Here is a 16,865-nt window from a genome sequence, read left to right on the forward strand (position 1 = left end):
ATATAGTGGGAGACAGAGGAATTGCAGAGGAAGGAAAAAAAAACAAGGATGAGGGGGGGGAGAAATCAGAGCAAAAAGAGGTGGCGGCAGTAGGAGGGAGCGAGCTGAGAGAAAGAGAGATAAAGGCATGTCAAAGAAAGACAGGAGGGAAGGGGAACAGGTGAAAGGAGGAGGATTCAGTAACATTCAGACAGTCTGGAGTGTGTTTTGAATGCATGTGTGGCACACAGAGTGGGCTGAAAACCGCCTGTACCCCTCTTAACCTTCACAGCCAGAGCAGCTTTTTCATTCCATTGATTACATGGTTATCCTCTGACCAGAGCACTGCCTCTCCTGCATAGAAAATCAGGCCAGCGGCAGGGGAGAGACGCCGGCCTGTTATTTAATCATCATGCGCCATGATCTCTGGTGGGATCGGAGCAAAAGCATCTGATTGTGTTGCCTTTTTATTTTTCGGTTTCAGGACAGAGAAGGTCCCAGTCTTCAGTCGTGTGAACTTGGCTTGCGAGAACGAGAACACACCTTCCTACTGAGACAGAATCAATATGAGGACTGCTTTCACGCATGTCTGCAAGACCAGGTGAACCACAAGTGTATTCTCTTGCAAGACAACAACTGGGAATACTCTCCTAAAAGCATGAGATGCTCTGAAATCTCACAGATACTCTTGCTCAATCCTTCCCTCTTTCAAATTTCTCTTTTAATCTCTCCCTCGAGTCCCTCCCGTCTAACTGACTGACTGTCTGCCTTAGTGCCTTTGTCTGCTTGCCTACCTCTTCTTGCCTATCCTACGATCTGCCTCCCTGCGTGCCCGTCTACCTGCCTCCCCGTCTGCTGCTCTTCGTTAGACAAAACCCCCGCTTGCTGTTGTCTGATGAAACCTACCACGAGGGAGATGAGGAGCAGAAGAAGCTAAAAGCAGCGAGAGGGGGAAGTACAAAGTAAGGAGGTTTCAGAACTCAAAGAGCCAAGACAAAGTGTTCGGGTGAAACTCCTTCTTTGCTCCTACACCAACCAAACCCGCCCGTCCGCCTGCCTGACTGCCAGCCTATTGATGGAGTTCTCAAAGGGGGAGTTGCTCTAATTGCAGAGTGAATGAGGCAGCCCCAGAGAATAGTTGATTAGGAGCCTGCTGAATGCCCCAGGGAAATGGGTCACCTCCAGCCTGGCGCGGGCCGCCCGCTTTTCCAGTGCGGGGAGAAAGTCAATTACACGCCACAGGCAGTGTGGGGCCTGGTGGCAGAGAGGCAGCGGGGCTGCGGTGGGTACAATACAGCAGCAGGGGGCAGTGGGAATGAGCCACGTAAAGAAGGAAATGGAGGGTGATGGCGTTATTGAGGGCAGCAAGAGGGAATGGAGAGATGGGCATGAAGACGGCAATTTGAAGGAGACGTAGGGATACTGGAGATGTGAAAGGGAGTGTGCAGAGCAAAAAACATACTGCAAACTAGCTTCCCTGCACCTGGGTTAATGTGCAGTTTGAATGAGAGTATTAGAGAAACTGGAACAAAAACTGTGGAAATTAAGAGGATATTGTTTTGGGAAATGAAAGAGAAATTTTGGCAGGAAAAACCCCAAAACACACAGTCGCAAAGCACATTTGTTAGTAAAACTTACAAATGTTCAAAAAACTAACAATAGTCAAATCATCCATACTAGGATCTTATAATCTTATCTTAAGAAGACACGATTGAGTCGGTCGAGTTGTGGCAGAAAACAGCACTGGTCATTTACACTCACAGCGAGTGTACAATAACCACATTTCACAAATCAACTGCTTCATGCATGCAGGCAATTATTTAAAGCCCGATTCACAGTCACAGAAATGCATTTAAATGCAATCTCCCCCAAAAAACTAAAAGAAACCAAAAGAAATTGGTTAAAAAGTTGGTTTGAAAAGGAAAGGAAACCGCAACAGAGGTTACGACTAGGATAAAGAAGTTAGGAAAAAAGTAGAGACAGAATCACAACAAACAGCAGGTGTCAACAGTTGGTTTTACTCCAATGTTATAAGTTCCAACTCCTCGGCAGTAGGTGCTAACACTGTCTTTTGACACTGCCTCCAGGTGACAGTGCACAGGTACAACATGTAGACAGGGGCATGCAAAGCTCAGCGTACGGACTACCCAACACAAAATCATGCTGGGATCTTTGTTCCTAATCCAGGTGTGACTTGTGTCCTACGATACTACAATGCGCTCATGTTAGAGGTGTTAAGAGACTGGCATACTCCTTTAGAAATTTTTGTAGGATGGTCGAACAGCTTCAGAAAGCCCCCACCAATTTCCGGTATCATCAATGAGAATTTATGTAACACAAGATCTGACACTTTACACCCACTTCGTCCAGCCACTGTCCAACTGTGCAAAAAAAAAGCAGTCAACATCTTTCTTCTGCCTCAAGCCCCATTTTTTCCATTTCTTATTTTCACTTGTGAATCTCACTCTATAAATCGACTATATCCAAAACAAAGGCATACGTGTGGTAGCCGTTGCTCTCTGATGTGACTGGACAGCATACTGTACATTTCTTTTCTAACCATACATCCGCTGTTTAGCCCCCTAAAGCCTGAATCATGAGCAAATTCATAAAGAATTCTAATTTTTCGAAAGTGGAGTGTTTATTGAGCTTTTTGGTGTGTCTAAAAAAGAAATTAAGTATCAGTTTGTATGTATAAGTTTTAATTTGTCCGGGATTGTTGTGTAATTTGCACCGGTGATCTAGAGGTCTCAAAAAGTCAAACATTCTACGCTTGGAGTTACAGGGTTAGAGAAACAGTAACACAAATGTATTCTTATATACCTCAAATGATGAGGTTAAAGGACACTGGGAAGTAAAATAAGAGCAGAAATCCAAGTTAGACTTCATAAGAAATTTGTATGTTCTCACTATGCCTGCAGAGAGGTTATGAAACAGCACTGGCTTTAGTTCCCATCTGACTGGTCATGGGAAAGTCTCCTCGTTTGATGACAGGTGAAGGTTAGAGGACTCATGCAGGCAAGCAGCTCTGAACTTTGATATTAAGTTTGACCTGATACTCAACCCTGATCTTGAACTGAGTGATTCCAAGAGGCCATCACCTTCATGCTGACAGCTGACCCATATATTATTTGGGTCAATGGGCGAATGAGGCAGGAGGATCGTTCAGGTCAGCTGTGGTGTCACTTAGGGTGAAGCTAAACTTCTGAGGTCTGCTAAAGGACAGTAGCATGCCAATGACCCTGGATCCCGGAGCCCAGTGGGAGCACGACTCACCAGGAACCACAAAGTTTATGGCTTTATGGCAAAACCAGAGGAAATGGCTCACCTCATAAAACAGAAAGCATACAGTCCTGTTGACTAGTGAGGGATCTAATTCACACACAATGTTGCTTTCAAAATATCCCCCTTAACTTTGGAAAAGACCTAAAGAACAGATTTTTTAGTCTTGGCAGGAAGAAAGAAATACATTATTCATTATGGAGAAAATACAGACACCGCACTGACTGATGGGTAAGCTACAATCAAAGCAGTATTGCTAGGCAACTGTCAAAATCCCACGATGAACACGTTCCTACTCATTCTCATGAGTTCTGAACACAAATTGACATTAATGAGAGTTTACTAGATTTTTTTTTAACGCAAGCCCTGCAGAAAAGAGAAAAAAAGATGGATGATGGACAAGAAACTCCACGGAGAAATGGAGTCGTTCTATTACGGTGATGGACCAAATACTAGGTGGAACAAATTTACTTCTGCAGTTTGTGGGCTTTATACATCCTTTAGAGGCACCTTTTGGGGTTCTTTGTTGTTGCTACTATTTTTATCTCTTGCACATATGATGCCAATGTCATAATCTTAGTTAGGATGGTAGGCAGAGACTGGATCAGAAGACAAACAAAAACCACATACTGCTTTTGTCTCCTGGCTATAAAAGCAGACAGTAGAGGATTTACTAATGAACTGACACAAGATGTTCATGGCGCCCAGAGGGAGAATCAAGTCAGAGCATAAGGACAGGGCATTAATCTATTTCATGTGTCCTCACACTTTGTGGTTAAGAGGAGGGGTGGTGCCTGGAAGGAAGCTGCCTGATGTGATGGTGCTTTCTCACAAGCAACCTCTATCAGGTAAGGTATAAGCAAGTTCAGGGCTACGGTGAAGCACGATGTGATTTCCCCGTGCTTTGTGTTGCTCCTAGTAAATCATGACAACGTTGGTCCACATTGCAACTGACCAATCCTGTTGTCTCTGCATTCAGTTAGCATTAGCCAAGAAGTTAGCAAACAGTATTAAAAACTATCACAAGGAAACCAACACAAGCAACCTAAATTTGGCAAACAGCAAATATTACCATTCCAATTTGTTCCAGAAGCTGGCCATGATACGAATCTCTCATACGTACATCATGTTTTGATTTGAGCTACGGAGATGATACTTTTAGTATTGTATTGTATTGTACTTGTAGTATTGGCTATATGAATAATAAAAACCAAACATGTTTTAAACTTTTGTCTAAACATTTTCTTTAATCCAATGACAAAAAGCTCTGAGGTAAACAAATAAGACTGCAAAAGTAATGTAACTCGGCTTTAGATATGAACATTTCAAACTGCTATAACATTTACTTTGAAGACACACGTCTGAAAAGCACAGATTCTAGACAATTATTGAGCACAATCATGGTTTCCACAGATGAATCACCTTAATTTTTAAGACCCAATGGCAGCTGCGGCTCAGGGCTCAGGTTGTCTAATAATTGGACTGTCGTGCTTCCATCCCTGACTACCCTGATCTGCATGTGGAAATACTGAGCCTCTAATTGCCCTCCACGCAAGATACCAAGATACAGTTGTGGTCAGAAGTTAACATAGGCTTTTTCAACGTCTGGAAGAAGACCCAATTTTGTCATCCTCAGATAAAAAGGGAACTGATTAAGATGTTCAGGAAGAACCCAAGAACCACCCAGCATGAAGGGAGTTTTACGCTGCCATGGACTGAGAGGGTGCCGACCAAGAAAAAACTCCCTGCTCCAAAATCGACACCTACATGGGCAAGCCAAATGCCTTCTGGAGAGAAATCTTCACATGAGACAAAGATTGAGTTACTTGTCACAATCACAAGAAGTTTGGTGGACTAAAAGTGAGGCTTTGCATGGTGGTGGTAGCATCACTGGTGTACTGCACAAAGTGAATGAAATGATGAAGAAGGAGGACTACCTCAAAATTCTTCAATCTTTCCTCAAATCAAAAGCTTCAGTTGAAAGTGGGATATAATTGAGTGTTCAAAGGGGACAATGATCCCAAACACACATCAAAACTGGTTTTGGAATAGATAAAGCAAGCTAACATTAAACTTTTAGAATAGCCTTCCCGAAGTCCTGAACTTAAACCTGCAGAAAATTTGTGGACTACTCTTAAAAGCTGGATCTCCGCAAGGAACAACCAATTTAAAGGAACTCTACTAATTCTGCCAAGAAAGGCGATTCAGCCACAATCATGGCAGAAGCTTGTTGATGGTGACCAACTTGCTCCGGGACATTTAACCAACTATCAGTGGTGGTGTATGCACATATTTGAATCTGCATGTGTACTTTTGACCCTGTGTTTATTAGAGAAAATCCAAAATAAATTCAAACTTGCGCACACAATTCTTGTTTTTTTTTATTACAGTTTTTCTCGATTGCTTAAACACTATAACCAGGCCTCTAAACTAAAATTTCAAAACCGTAACGCTATTGTTCAAAAAGCTCACCCATTTCCCTGAACTATAAACACTATTCCCTGCTTTGACACATGACTCAAATTTGGTGAACTGTTACTGCAAAACTCTACACACAAATCCCTACATTTTACAGTGCTTACACCATGTAGTCATTTAGAAAGCACTAGCATGCAATAATGTTAACTTAAGTCAGCATAGCTTGAGCTCAATTAGCACACAATTAACCAGGTGGAAACACTAGGAGTCAAAATTTAGCACACACCAATCAGAACCTGCGATGGATAGATAAAAGGGCCAAAGTCAGCTCATTCAGGTTTGAAACAATGGATCCAAAGAGATGCAAAGGAAGAGGACGTGGTGGAGAAAGAGGACATGGTGAAAGAGGAGGATGTGGTGGAAGAGGAGGAGGAGGTGGTGAAGGAGGAGGACGTGGTGGAGGAAGAGGACATGGTGAAAGAGGAGGACGTGGTGAAAGAGGAGGAGGAGGTGGTCTAGGACAACAGGGAGGAGGGAGAGGTGGAGGAGGACGTGGTGAAGGAGGTGGAGAACGACGGCGACAAGGAAGGGGAAGAGCAAGGGCAAGAAGACAGTCAGTCTCGGATGAAATTCGAGCCACTTTAGTTGACCATGTCCTTGTCCATGGGATGACTATGAGGGAGGCTGGGCAACGAGTACAACCAAATTTGAGTCGCTTCACTGTTGCCTCCATCATCAGAACCTTCAGGGAGGAAAACAGGTAGGTGTACTTGCAGTAAGACTGCTTTGTACAGTAACGTTTAAGTTACTGAACTTATGTGTCTTGAGTTTCAGTATGTTTCCATTATTTGCCTGTAAAATGACTGTGTGACAGTTACAGTAATGAGTGCTTCTATTTTTGTAGGACACAGAGACGACCACCTGGTGGAGGCAGGTTAAGGCTTTTGTCGGAGGAGCAAGAGAGGGAACTTGTAAACATGGTAATTGCAAATAATGTAATCCGCCTGCGAGAGATTCAAAGGAGAGTGATTGAGGATGATCATCTTTTTCGAGGCATACATGCCATCAGCCTCTCCACAATTGACCGCATCCTCCGAAAGAATCAATTCCGGATGAAACAGGCATACCGAGTCCCTTTCGAACGAAACTCTGACAGAGTGAAAAACCAACGTGTGGAATATGTTCAGGTATGAGTTTTGATACTGTATAAAGTATTGTGTACCATCACAGCATGGCAGTTTATGCTGCCATTTCAGCACTCTTGAACTGTGGTTCAGGGTACCGATTGACTCTACTGTGTTATGTGTTTTGCAGAGAATCTTTGAGATTGAAGGACGGCCTGTTCCCCATGAAATAATCTTTGTGGATGAGGCAGGTTTTAACCTGACCAAAAGAAGGAAAAGGGGGAGGAACATAATTGGCCATCGGGCTATTGTAAATGTCCCTGATCAGCGTGGGGGGAATGTCACTATGTGCGCAGCCATCAGCCAACGAGGGGTACTCCACCGCCATGCCGTACTAGGACCCTATAACACTATGCTTCTCCTTGCTTTTCTTGATGGTTTAAGACAACATATGTTCCAGCTGGACTACAGGGAACCAGCACAGCCAGAGCAGCCTCACTACGTTGTTGTGTGGGATAACGTCAGCTTCCATCGCGCTGCTCTGGTTCGTGACTGGTTTACCAATAACCCAAGGTTTTCTAATATCTTTCTGCCTGCATACTCTCCCTTTCTAAACTCGATAGAGGAGTTATTTTCGGCATGGCGGTGGAAAGTGACCGAGAACCTTATGTCCATGTTCACCTCCTTCAGGCCATGGAAGAGGCCTGCCTAGACATATCAAGTTTTTCCTTATGCTACCTTAATTCTTGCATGCCAGGGGTGGATCAGGCATGCAAGAGGATTTTACCCCCGCTGCCTGGCTGGGGCCAATATAGCCTGTGATGTGGATGAGATTCTCTGGCCTGACCCAGACCAAAGACAAGATGCTGAGGTGGGATAATGTTTCTGGTGTGTGTTGTACTGTATAGTACATGAATGACAATGTGCCACTGTACATACATTGGTTGCGTCTTTTGTGTTTATCATGTGACAAGGGTTTTGAAGGGGAGAACCATAAGCAACCTATTTGTTTTGGAACTATTGTTTTGAATTAATTGTACCAGTGTGCAAAACTCTGTTGTAGTGTGTGTGTTTTTGAGGGCTTGTGTTTGATGTCTGTGGGCAAAGTTTGGTTTTTCAGCAGGAGTGAATAGTTTTGGGTGTAGAGCTTCATTTTGACCTGGAAATAGGATGTTTGGGAAATTGAGTGAGATGTTATGGATTTGTGTTTACTGTTGTGAGGATATGAGGCGTAGTTTCAGGAAATGTGTTTTAGCAATCGAGAAAAACTGTAATCAAGGATTCATGCTGTACTGTGATTCCACCCTGGAAAAAGAACAGTTCAAAGAAATAATTAAAAGCCTAAAATCACAGTGACAGTCACGCCCATGATGATGACTGTATGCAAACTTCTGACCACAACTGTAGATGCACAGAATGAAGTGTTGTATGTATATGTGTGAATGTGGTGTAGTGTTCAAGTGCTTAAAGTGGTCAGTAAGACTAAACAGTATCTCATCCATCCATCCCTCAATAACTACACTAACCAAACACTGCTCCCGCTCAGTCACATTTTTGGACTGCGTGAGTGTGTGTTCTTGCAATAAAATTATTTCCAATAAGATGAGCATCACTTCAATATTACTGATGAGTAACACTCGCTGACGCCAGATTAAAATGGATGAACAGCAGAGAAAAACTGAATTAGGTTTGGGAAAATAGCAAACAAAGTGGAGAGTCGACAGACCTCCCACAACACAATGAGTCACAGCAGTGGGGGGAAAAAAGGTGCAACAAACAAGAATGAGTCGGAAAGAGTTAGTGGGGGTAGGCGGCAAGCGAATGGGAAAAGATTAGCAACAGCAAATACAACCTCAATCTATCACCAATCTGTGTTGTACATCATCTGTAGACAGGTGGGATTATTCCCATCTAAACATCATAATAAATATCTTGGGTTTCCCCTGTGTGGATTCAGTCAACGTGCAGGCTCCATTAGAAACTTTTATTGTTTGCTGTGCACAAAAAGCCTCATGGTTAATCTTTCAGTTTATCTAGAAACTAATTCATTTGTCATCTCTCAAATGAGATAACAGATCTGTGGCGCTGCCTGCTATCAAGCTTTCCTTGAGTTTGTTTGAACATCTCTCTTTCCATTTTTTCCTGATTGGAGGCGATAAGACCGTGGCGACAGGGCGGTCTAGCCAGAGTGCTTGTTGCTGGCGACAAAAGGGTGGAGCAGACAGGAAGGGACAGAGAAAAGGGAGAGAGAAGGTGACAGAGTTAGAGGAGCAGGCATGCTCAGCCTGGGTGATGCAAATAGCCCTGCTGTCACCTCCCCCGCCTGCCAGTCTTTCATAATCTCTGTTGACAAAACAGAGGTACACGGCCCATGTCTGGCCGTGTAAACTCACACCAGCAGCACGACAAGCTGCTTCAACTACTCGCACAAGTTGCAAAGACTGTCTTCTGGTTTATCCTAATAATAAAAAAGACCTGGTCCTTAAATGACACAGTGTAAGTTATTTAACAAAAACTAAGACAAAATACTGAAGCATTGTGTGAAAAACTACATACACCTTTAAACCTGGATTATACTTGGTTGTGGACATGGACAACCGAGTAGTCATGCCTGTTATACTTCCTTAAAGTTTGCTTGAAGTCTGCTCTCACGTGCATGCATAGTTGGTGCATTATAATGTAATTTCTCTACAAACAAGTCCTTGTGATCACAAGAAACAGAGCGGTGTGCAGACTTTTGCGTGGACCCTCACACTGACTAGGCAACGGCAAAATTTACATCACAGAGAGCCAAGCGGACTCCCGGATGTGTAAAGTATAAAACCTGCTTTCCTGGTTCCACAGGAATTAAGAGGGTACGTCACAGAAAGGTTATCCACAAGCGGAAAGACAGCTGTCAATCATTTCTTGAGTGGAGGTACCCAAAATTTACAGATCTGTGTGTCTGATCAGGGGCAAGCAGATTCAGAGATACTATGATGATATCAAAGTAGGATATCAAAGGATTGATAAAGATAAATCAAAAAAGTCCAGCACCTCTGCTTAAGAAATTAGCAAATCATTCAATTAATCCTTGAAGTTCTACTGTGTGTGTTACAAACAATTGTACCCACGTGCCTCAACCATGTAATAGTTGAATCTGTTTAATTGTAAAAAAAATGCACATGAAAATGAACCAAAATGGAGCCTCAGCCTAAAAGTACACTGCTGAATGTGTAAATGGGTTTAGATAATACCTTTGTAATTAAAGATCAAGTTTTTTATTTTTATTTTTCTATTGATTCAATGAGTTTTCTGCTCATCCAAAACCCTGAAGTGCCTCAACAACCCATCACCTGACATTTATGCAGAGAAATCAACAAAGCCTTCACCTTAACTCACTGTGGAAGATTCCTGGAAGTATCCTTGCCTCACCTCATTCTTATCCCTCCTATTTTCTTCTGCTTTAGACTGAGTGTCTCCCCTCCTATGGCCTGGACTCTCCTTCCTCCCCTTTCTTACCAACCTCACTCCTCACACAATCACTGCTGCTATAAGTGCAACAGCAGCGAGTTTGCAAAAAAACATGCGTGTGAGAATTCACGTGAACGAAAGAGAGACTGTGGTTTGGTTAAGTGTGGGTACACTTATGTGTTCGCGAGTGGCGGAGTGGCGGCGCGGCAGTAGCACGCAGCGGCCACTCCGGAGCCAAAACTGGTGCTGCATTGTTTATTGTTTACGTTTTTGTGTGTAGCGTGCTTATTTTGCACTATGTATGGATAACGTCGCAACTGGTGTCGGTGTTCGTGCATACAACAGCCAGACACTTTTCAACCTAAATAACCTAGTTGACGACATCCAGGAGGGGCTGCGGGAAACGCTGCGTGAACTCGGCTTGCTCCGCGAACCAGGCCTCGAAGCCTCGGCGTTGCCTGATGCCGGCGGACGGAGGTGGAGACATCGGAAGCGTTGCGCGAGGAAGCGGAAGCGCGGCAAGCGGGCGGGAGTCTGTGCTAGGCTAAAAACAAACCCTAGCCGGCCGGCTCTACCGTCCATCATCTTATCCAATGTCTGCTCCCTGGATAACAAACATCCGACTCCAGCAGGCCACACAGCGTGAGATTAGAGACTGCTGTGTCTTTGTTTTCACGGAAACATGGCTCAGCGAAAGAGTACCGGACGCCGCTATTCAGCTAAACGGGCTGGCCTCGTTTCGCGCCGACAGAAATGCAGCTCTGTGCGGTAAGACTCGCGGTGGCGGCTTGTGTGTTTACATCAACGAGAAATGGTGCAAGAACTCTGTGCTAGTCTCTAGTTATTGCTCATCGCTGGTGGAGTTTGTGACTGTTAGATGCAGACCTTTTTACTTACCACGGGAATTCACCACTGTTTTCATTATCGGAGTGTACATTCCACCTAGCGCTAATGCTAAGGAAGCGCTATGGGAATTGTATACAAAGATCAGTGAACTGCAAAATACACACCCGGATGGACTGTTTATTGTTGCTGGGGACTTCAACCATGCAAATCTCAAGTCAGTGCTTCCTAGATTCCATCAGTATGTGGACTTTGCAACGAGGGGAGAAAACACGCTGGATCTTGTTTACACAAACATCCCCGGCGCATATCGGGCAGAGCCCCGCCCCCACCTCGGCTACTCAGACCACATCTCTGTTATGCTAATTCCAGCATACAGACCACTCGTCAGGCGATCAAAACCGGTTCTGAAGCAGGTGAAAACCTGGCCAGCAGGAGCCATCTCTGCTCTTCAGGACTGTTTTGAGAGCACTGACTGGAACATGTTTAGAGAGGCTGCAACTTACGGCGACTTCACTGACTTGGAGGAGTACACATCATCAGTGTCCAGCTATATCAACAAGTGCACCGATGACGTCACTGTCTCCAAGATCATCATCTCACGACCCAACCAGAAACCGTGGATTACTGCGGAAGTGCGTGCACTTCTAAGGACCCGAGACTCTGCCTTCAAAGAGGGAGATAAGGTGGCGCTTAGAAGAGCGAGGGCTGAACTTTCTCGGGCCATCAGAGAGGCGAAGCGCGCACACGCCCAGAGAATCCACAACCACTTTAAGGACAGCGGCGACACACGACGCATGTGGCAGGGCTTACAAGCCATCGCTAACTACAGGACGACACCACCTGCCTGTGACAGTGACGGCTCCCTCCCAGATGTGCTTAACAACTTCTATGCTCGGTTCGACAGGCAGAACGACGTGGCGGCGAGGAAGACCACCCCTCCTCCGAACGACCAGGTCCTGTGTCTCACTACAGCTGAGGTGAGGAAAACTCTACGCAGAGTCAATCCACGTAAAGCTGCTGGACCAGACAACATCCCAGGCAGAGTGCTCAGAGAATGTGCTGATCAGCTGGCAAATGTTCTCACCGACATCTTCAACATCTCTCTGAGCAGTGCCGTTGTCCCCACGTGCTTCAAGGCCACCACCATCGTCCCCGTGCCCAAGAAGTCTTCTGTGTCCTGTCTCAATGACTACCGCCCTATCGCACTTACACCCACCATCATGAAGTGCTTCGAACGGCTCGTCATGAGACACATCAAGACCCTGCTGCCCCCCTCACTGGACCCAATGCAATTTGCATACCGCCATAACCGCTCAACGGACGACGCCATCTCCACTGCACTCCATCTTGCCCTGACACACTTGGACAAGAAGGACTCACACGTCCGAATGCTGTACATAGATTTCAGCTCAGCATTTAACACGATCATCCCCCAACAACTGATCGGAAAGCTGAGCCTGTTAGGCCTGAACGCCTCCCTCTGCAACTGGATCCTGGACTTTCTGACCGGAAGGCCTCAGTCAGTACGGATCGGGAACTGCACCTCCAGCACCACCACACTGAGCACTGGGGCCCCACAAGGCTGTGTGCTCAGTCCTCTGCTGTTCACACTGCTGACTCATGACTGTGTAGCAACACACAGTTCAAATCACATCATTAAATTCGCTGATGACACGACCGTGGTGGGTCTCATTAGCAAGAACGACGAGTCAGCGTACAGAGAGGAAGTGCAGAGACTAACGGACTGGTGTAAGGACAACAACCTGTCTCTGAATGTTGACAAGACAAAAGAGATGGTTGTTGACTTTAGGAGGACACGAGGCGACCACTCACCGCTGAGCATCAACGGCTCCTCTGTGGAGATCGTTGACAGCACCAAATTCCTGGGTGTACACCTGGAGAAGGACCTCGGCTGGTCCCTCAACACCAGCTCCCTGCACAAGAAAGCCCAACAGCGTCTCTTCTTTCTGAGAAGACTGAGAAAGGCCCGGCTTCCACCACCGATCCTGACCACCTTCTATAGAGGAACTATTGAGAGCATCCTGAGCGGCTGCATCACTGTCTGGTTTGGGAGCTGTGCCATATCAGACCGCAAGACCCTACAGCGGATAGTGGGAACAGCAGAGAAGATCATCGGGGTCTCTCTACCCTCTACTGAGGACATCTACACCACACGCTGCATTCGCAAAGCCACCAGCATTGTGGCTGATCGGACACACCCCTCTCACACACTCTTTACACTCCTGCCATCTGGAAAAAGGTACCGAAGCATTCGGGCACGCACATCCAGACTGTGCAACAGCTTTTTTCCACAAGCCATCCGTCTCCTCAGCAAAAAGGGACTGACTGATAAACACGCACACACACACATACACTAACATTATCACTCAGCTTAACTCAAATACCTCAAAACATTGAGACTGGACTGACTAACCAACACAAAGCGCAAACACACTGACCTACACCACCAAACCATCGCACACACCAACCTGTAAATGCTCTTTTGCACAATATTATTACTAGATATATTATATATTATTATTTTTTTTGCACTAACTTGTCTTGTAGCACCTTGGTTCCTGGAGGAACGTTGTTTCACCTCACTGTGTATTTTTAAACTGTATATGGTTGAAGTGACAATAAAGTTGAACTTGAACTTGAACTTGAGTGTGTGTGTTGTCGTCACCTGCAGACAGGGGTAAAAGATTAATGCTCTCTTTCAGCCTCCGTGGCAGGTAGAGCACAAAGAATAATTTGATTTCTCCTCCTGTCTCCCTGCTGTCTTCCCACTCTTCATTTTCTCATCTCCCTGAAAATCGTTCGCAGCCCTCTTTGTTTCCCTTGTTGCTACCGCCACTACCGGTCTTTTTTCGTAAACTATTCCACCTTCCAAAATTCAACCACACACACACACACGCACTAAAAAAAACAACAAACCCCCCCCCCCACCTCCATAAAATATTTGCCTCAAAAACAGACACACACACACTTTTCTCTGCATTTCAGCGTTCAGGTCAGGAGGATGTTGCAAGAGTGTGGCAACAACAAGAAACTGTCTCTGACAAACCGTTCAACCTGAACTCAGGAGGCCGTTACCATGCCAACCGTGCGGGATGTTAGCTCACCTTTCGACGGCGCCAAGATGATGGACGATCAGGTCCCCCCTCCCCTCGCTTTGGGGGCGCGGTCCTATGTGGGCTGATCAATGGAGTCTGGAGAGAAAAGAAAAAACAAACACACACACACACGCAAAAAAGTTTAACAATCATGCTCAACAGTGCATGTTCATTAGGGCAATATTAATGAATAACAAGCAGCATTATTAATCAGCAGCCTGAAGACACATGCACAGGAAGCACCATTAACGTCTTAATGAGGAGAAGAAACTGCGAGGGAGCCCAGCCTCGCTATGTGCTTTTGTCTTCATTACGGCTGCACACGTACAGAGCAAACACATCATGGCTCCTGTGCATTTGCATTAACATGCAGACCTCTCCCACAACCTGACCAAATACACACACACACACACACACACACACACACACACACACACACACACACACACACACACACACACACACACACACACACACAAAAAGGGATGTTGAGACACAAGTTTTACAGGAAGCCAAAGAGCTGAAACCTGAAAGTGAAGACAGCATGTGATCCACAATTCAGCCACCCAAGTTTTTTTTTTAAAAAAGAAGACAAAGTGAAGTGCTTCCACATCTTTCCCTCTGAATGAATACTTCAAAAACACAACTGGATATAAACACCAAGCCTTTATTGGCAAATATCCACTGTGGCGTAGGGACTTGGAGTAAGAGCACAAAAACAGACTATTAGGCTAAAATCACTGCGCTAATCCCAAAAGCACATAATAGGCTAATTTGTGTCCATTTAGATCCTGATAAGAAACACTGTGTGTGTGTCTGTGTGTGTTCTTTGGCCATGAGTTGTTGTAGAAGCTCAAGTGTTCAGCGTCTGAACAATCCAAGAAGAGTATCCCGTAGGGGTAAACAGTGCGTAACCATGGGGAACGCTGAGCGTTTCCATGACACCCTGTCATCGGTGAAGCACACCACAAGGCTGGCTCATGTTCTTCTGTCCCTGTACCTCAGCACATGTGTGGGTCTGTGTGTGTGAGAGACAGAAAGTAGGTTTACTTTCATTTTTATTAAATGAATGATGAGAGCGTCACGTCGGAGTCTCTGAGTTCAGTTTGAGTGCGTCTGTGTGATTCTATTGTTAATCTCACGTCTACCAGGCTTTAACTGTTATTTTACCGTTTTTGCCTGCTGTTCTTCTTCCTATAAAACAAATGCAAAAAATGTAACGTATGGTTTATTGCAAGTGTTTCAGTCTTAATATATTGTTAAGTATTTCTACTGTAAATTTCATCAACATTTTATTTTAAAATATAATTACTTTAGATTTATTATCTATAGAGCACTGAACAGCAGCAAAATGAGCTCCCGAATTAATTTTTCTAGTCATCCTTCTATAATAGAAAGTTTTTTTATTGCCATCAAAAGCTGATAAATGCCTTAAAGCAGAGATCGGTGGAATGCACTAACAACAGGCTTTGGAATCGAGAAAAAAAGGTTTTCATGAGCTGTTGTGCTGAAAAACTGAGTCTTTCAGGAGACAAATGTAGATTTAAAAACAGCATATTAGGCAACAGCAAGAAGATTTGCAAAAACCATATGAAATATTTCTTCATGTTACGCAATATTAAGTCAAAGAATCCATCCATCATTTTCTGAACCAGCTAGCCTATCCTAGCTGACACATGCTGGGAACACTATCGACGGGTGGCATGGCAAAAACAGAGAGGCAGGAAACCATTCACCCTTAAATTCACACCTACAGCCAATTTTTAAATGACTAAATAATCTAACATGACATGTTACATGACGTGTAATATGTTTCTGTGGGAGAAAGCCTGTTAGCCATATTTAACTTTCTCAGTTAAATATGGATAACGAAGAAAGTTACGATCAGTGACCTTCATCTATGGTCATCTACAGGTCAACCATCAACATCTACGAAGGTTGGCTCCACTCTGCATACCAAAGTATCCTCGGGTAAGATATGGAACCCTGAGTTGGCCCCAGTGCATTCATCAGATCGTCAGTGTGTGCGTGTTAGATCGCTAACACGCACACACTTTGCATTTTGTTTGCACTTCAGCGTTCTGATGTATATTCCTGCGCTAACTAATTTGTCTTTTTCTTATGTCTGATGGACTGTGTCTCTAAAGCAGGATTTACGGTCCAGCACAGGTAGCGGGTTAGTTGTCCGGGGACGGCCCGTCTGCCTGCAGAGAGTTCTGTTGTCAGATGGAGGCAGTGTAGAAAATATGTGGTGCAAGCAGTCTGTGGACCACTCTTTCTTGCGCTGTGATTGGTCTGTCTGCCAGCCACGCAGAAGAGCGAAGCCATACAGAGTGTTACAAACAATGAAAAGCATCCTCTGCAGTCCGTGCTTGAACTTTATATACTATATTTATTGATCTTTATTTATTGAGTGTTTTTGTCACCTCTCCTTCTCTATTCCAGCCCACTTGTCAACCAATCAACATTAGACAGATGCTTACATCATCTGTTTCTACCGGTGCACAGTCAGGATCTAGGAGAACTGTACGGGACCGTGTCTGGGGTGGGTGAAAATACCTCTCCAGCCCCCGTCCAACTGGAAACGCTCCCGGGCACATTAAAGACCTTAAAGATGTTGTATTAGATAGTGCAACCCCCTCAGGAT

At 44.8% G+C, this 16,865-nt stretch overlaps 2 protein-coding genes across 3 annotated transcripts in view; one reads left to right on the forward strand and one right to left on the reverse strand.

Moving 5' to 3' along the window:
• Nucleotides 1-16,865, reverse strand: part of LOC146645390 (nuclear receptor coactivator 3-like) — a 70,382-nt gene that overhangs the window by 18,803 nt on the left and 34,714 nt on the right. Inside the window, exon 2 of one of the 2 annotated variants that reach the window (XM_085393016.1) lies at nt 14,228-14,314. The gene's annotated coding sequence lies outside the window, so the exon portion shown is untranslated. Of the gene's footprint in view, nt 1-12,935; nt 13,048-14,227; nt 14,315-16,865 lie in introns of those variants that run through there. The other variant, XM_085393017.1, reaches the window with a different exon arrangement.
• Nucleotides 6,236-7,665, forward strand: LOC146645391 (uncharacterized). Its single transcript, XM_085394285.1, has 3 exons — nt 6,236-6,439; nt 6,584-6,866; nt 6,994-7,665. The coding sequence occupies exons 1-3, from the start codon at nt 6,348-6,350 to the stop codon at nt 7,513-7,515; spliced, it is 897 nt and encodes a 298-aa protein (XP_085250411.1). The 5' UTR covers nt 6,236-6,347; the 3' UTR covers nt 7,516-7,665.

Source organism: Rhamphochromis longiceps, linkage group LG20 (genome assembly GCF_057381845.1).
Source record: "Rhamphochromis longiceps isolate RC_006_pf linkage group LG20, R_longiceps_female_GT1.1, whole genome shotgun sequence".
NCBI classification, from domain to species: Eukaryota; Metazoa; Chordata; class Actinopteri; order Cichliformes; family Cichlidae; genus Rhamphochromis; species Rhamphochromis longiceps.

What these genes read in the sequence shown, in the direction of transcription:
- LOC146645391 (XM_085394285.1), top strand. Translation starts at nt 6,348, where the DNA reads ATGACTATGAGGGAGGCTGGGCAACGAGTACAACCAAATTTGAGTCGC. An exon ending in ACCTTCAGGGAGGAAAACAG is followed by an intron (nt 6,440 to 6,583) that starts GTAGGTGTACTT and finishes CTATTTTTGTAG; the next exon opens with GACACAGAGACGACCACCTG. An exon ending in AACGTGTGGAATATGTTCAG is followed by an intron (nt 6,867 to 6,993) that starts GTATGAGTTTTG and finishes TGTGTTTTGCAG; the next exon opens with AGAATCTTTGAGATTGAAGG.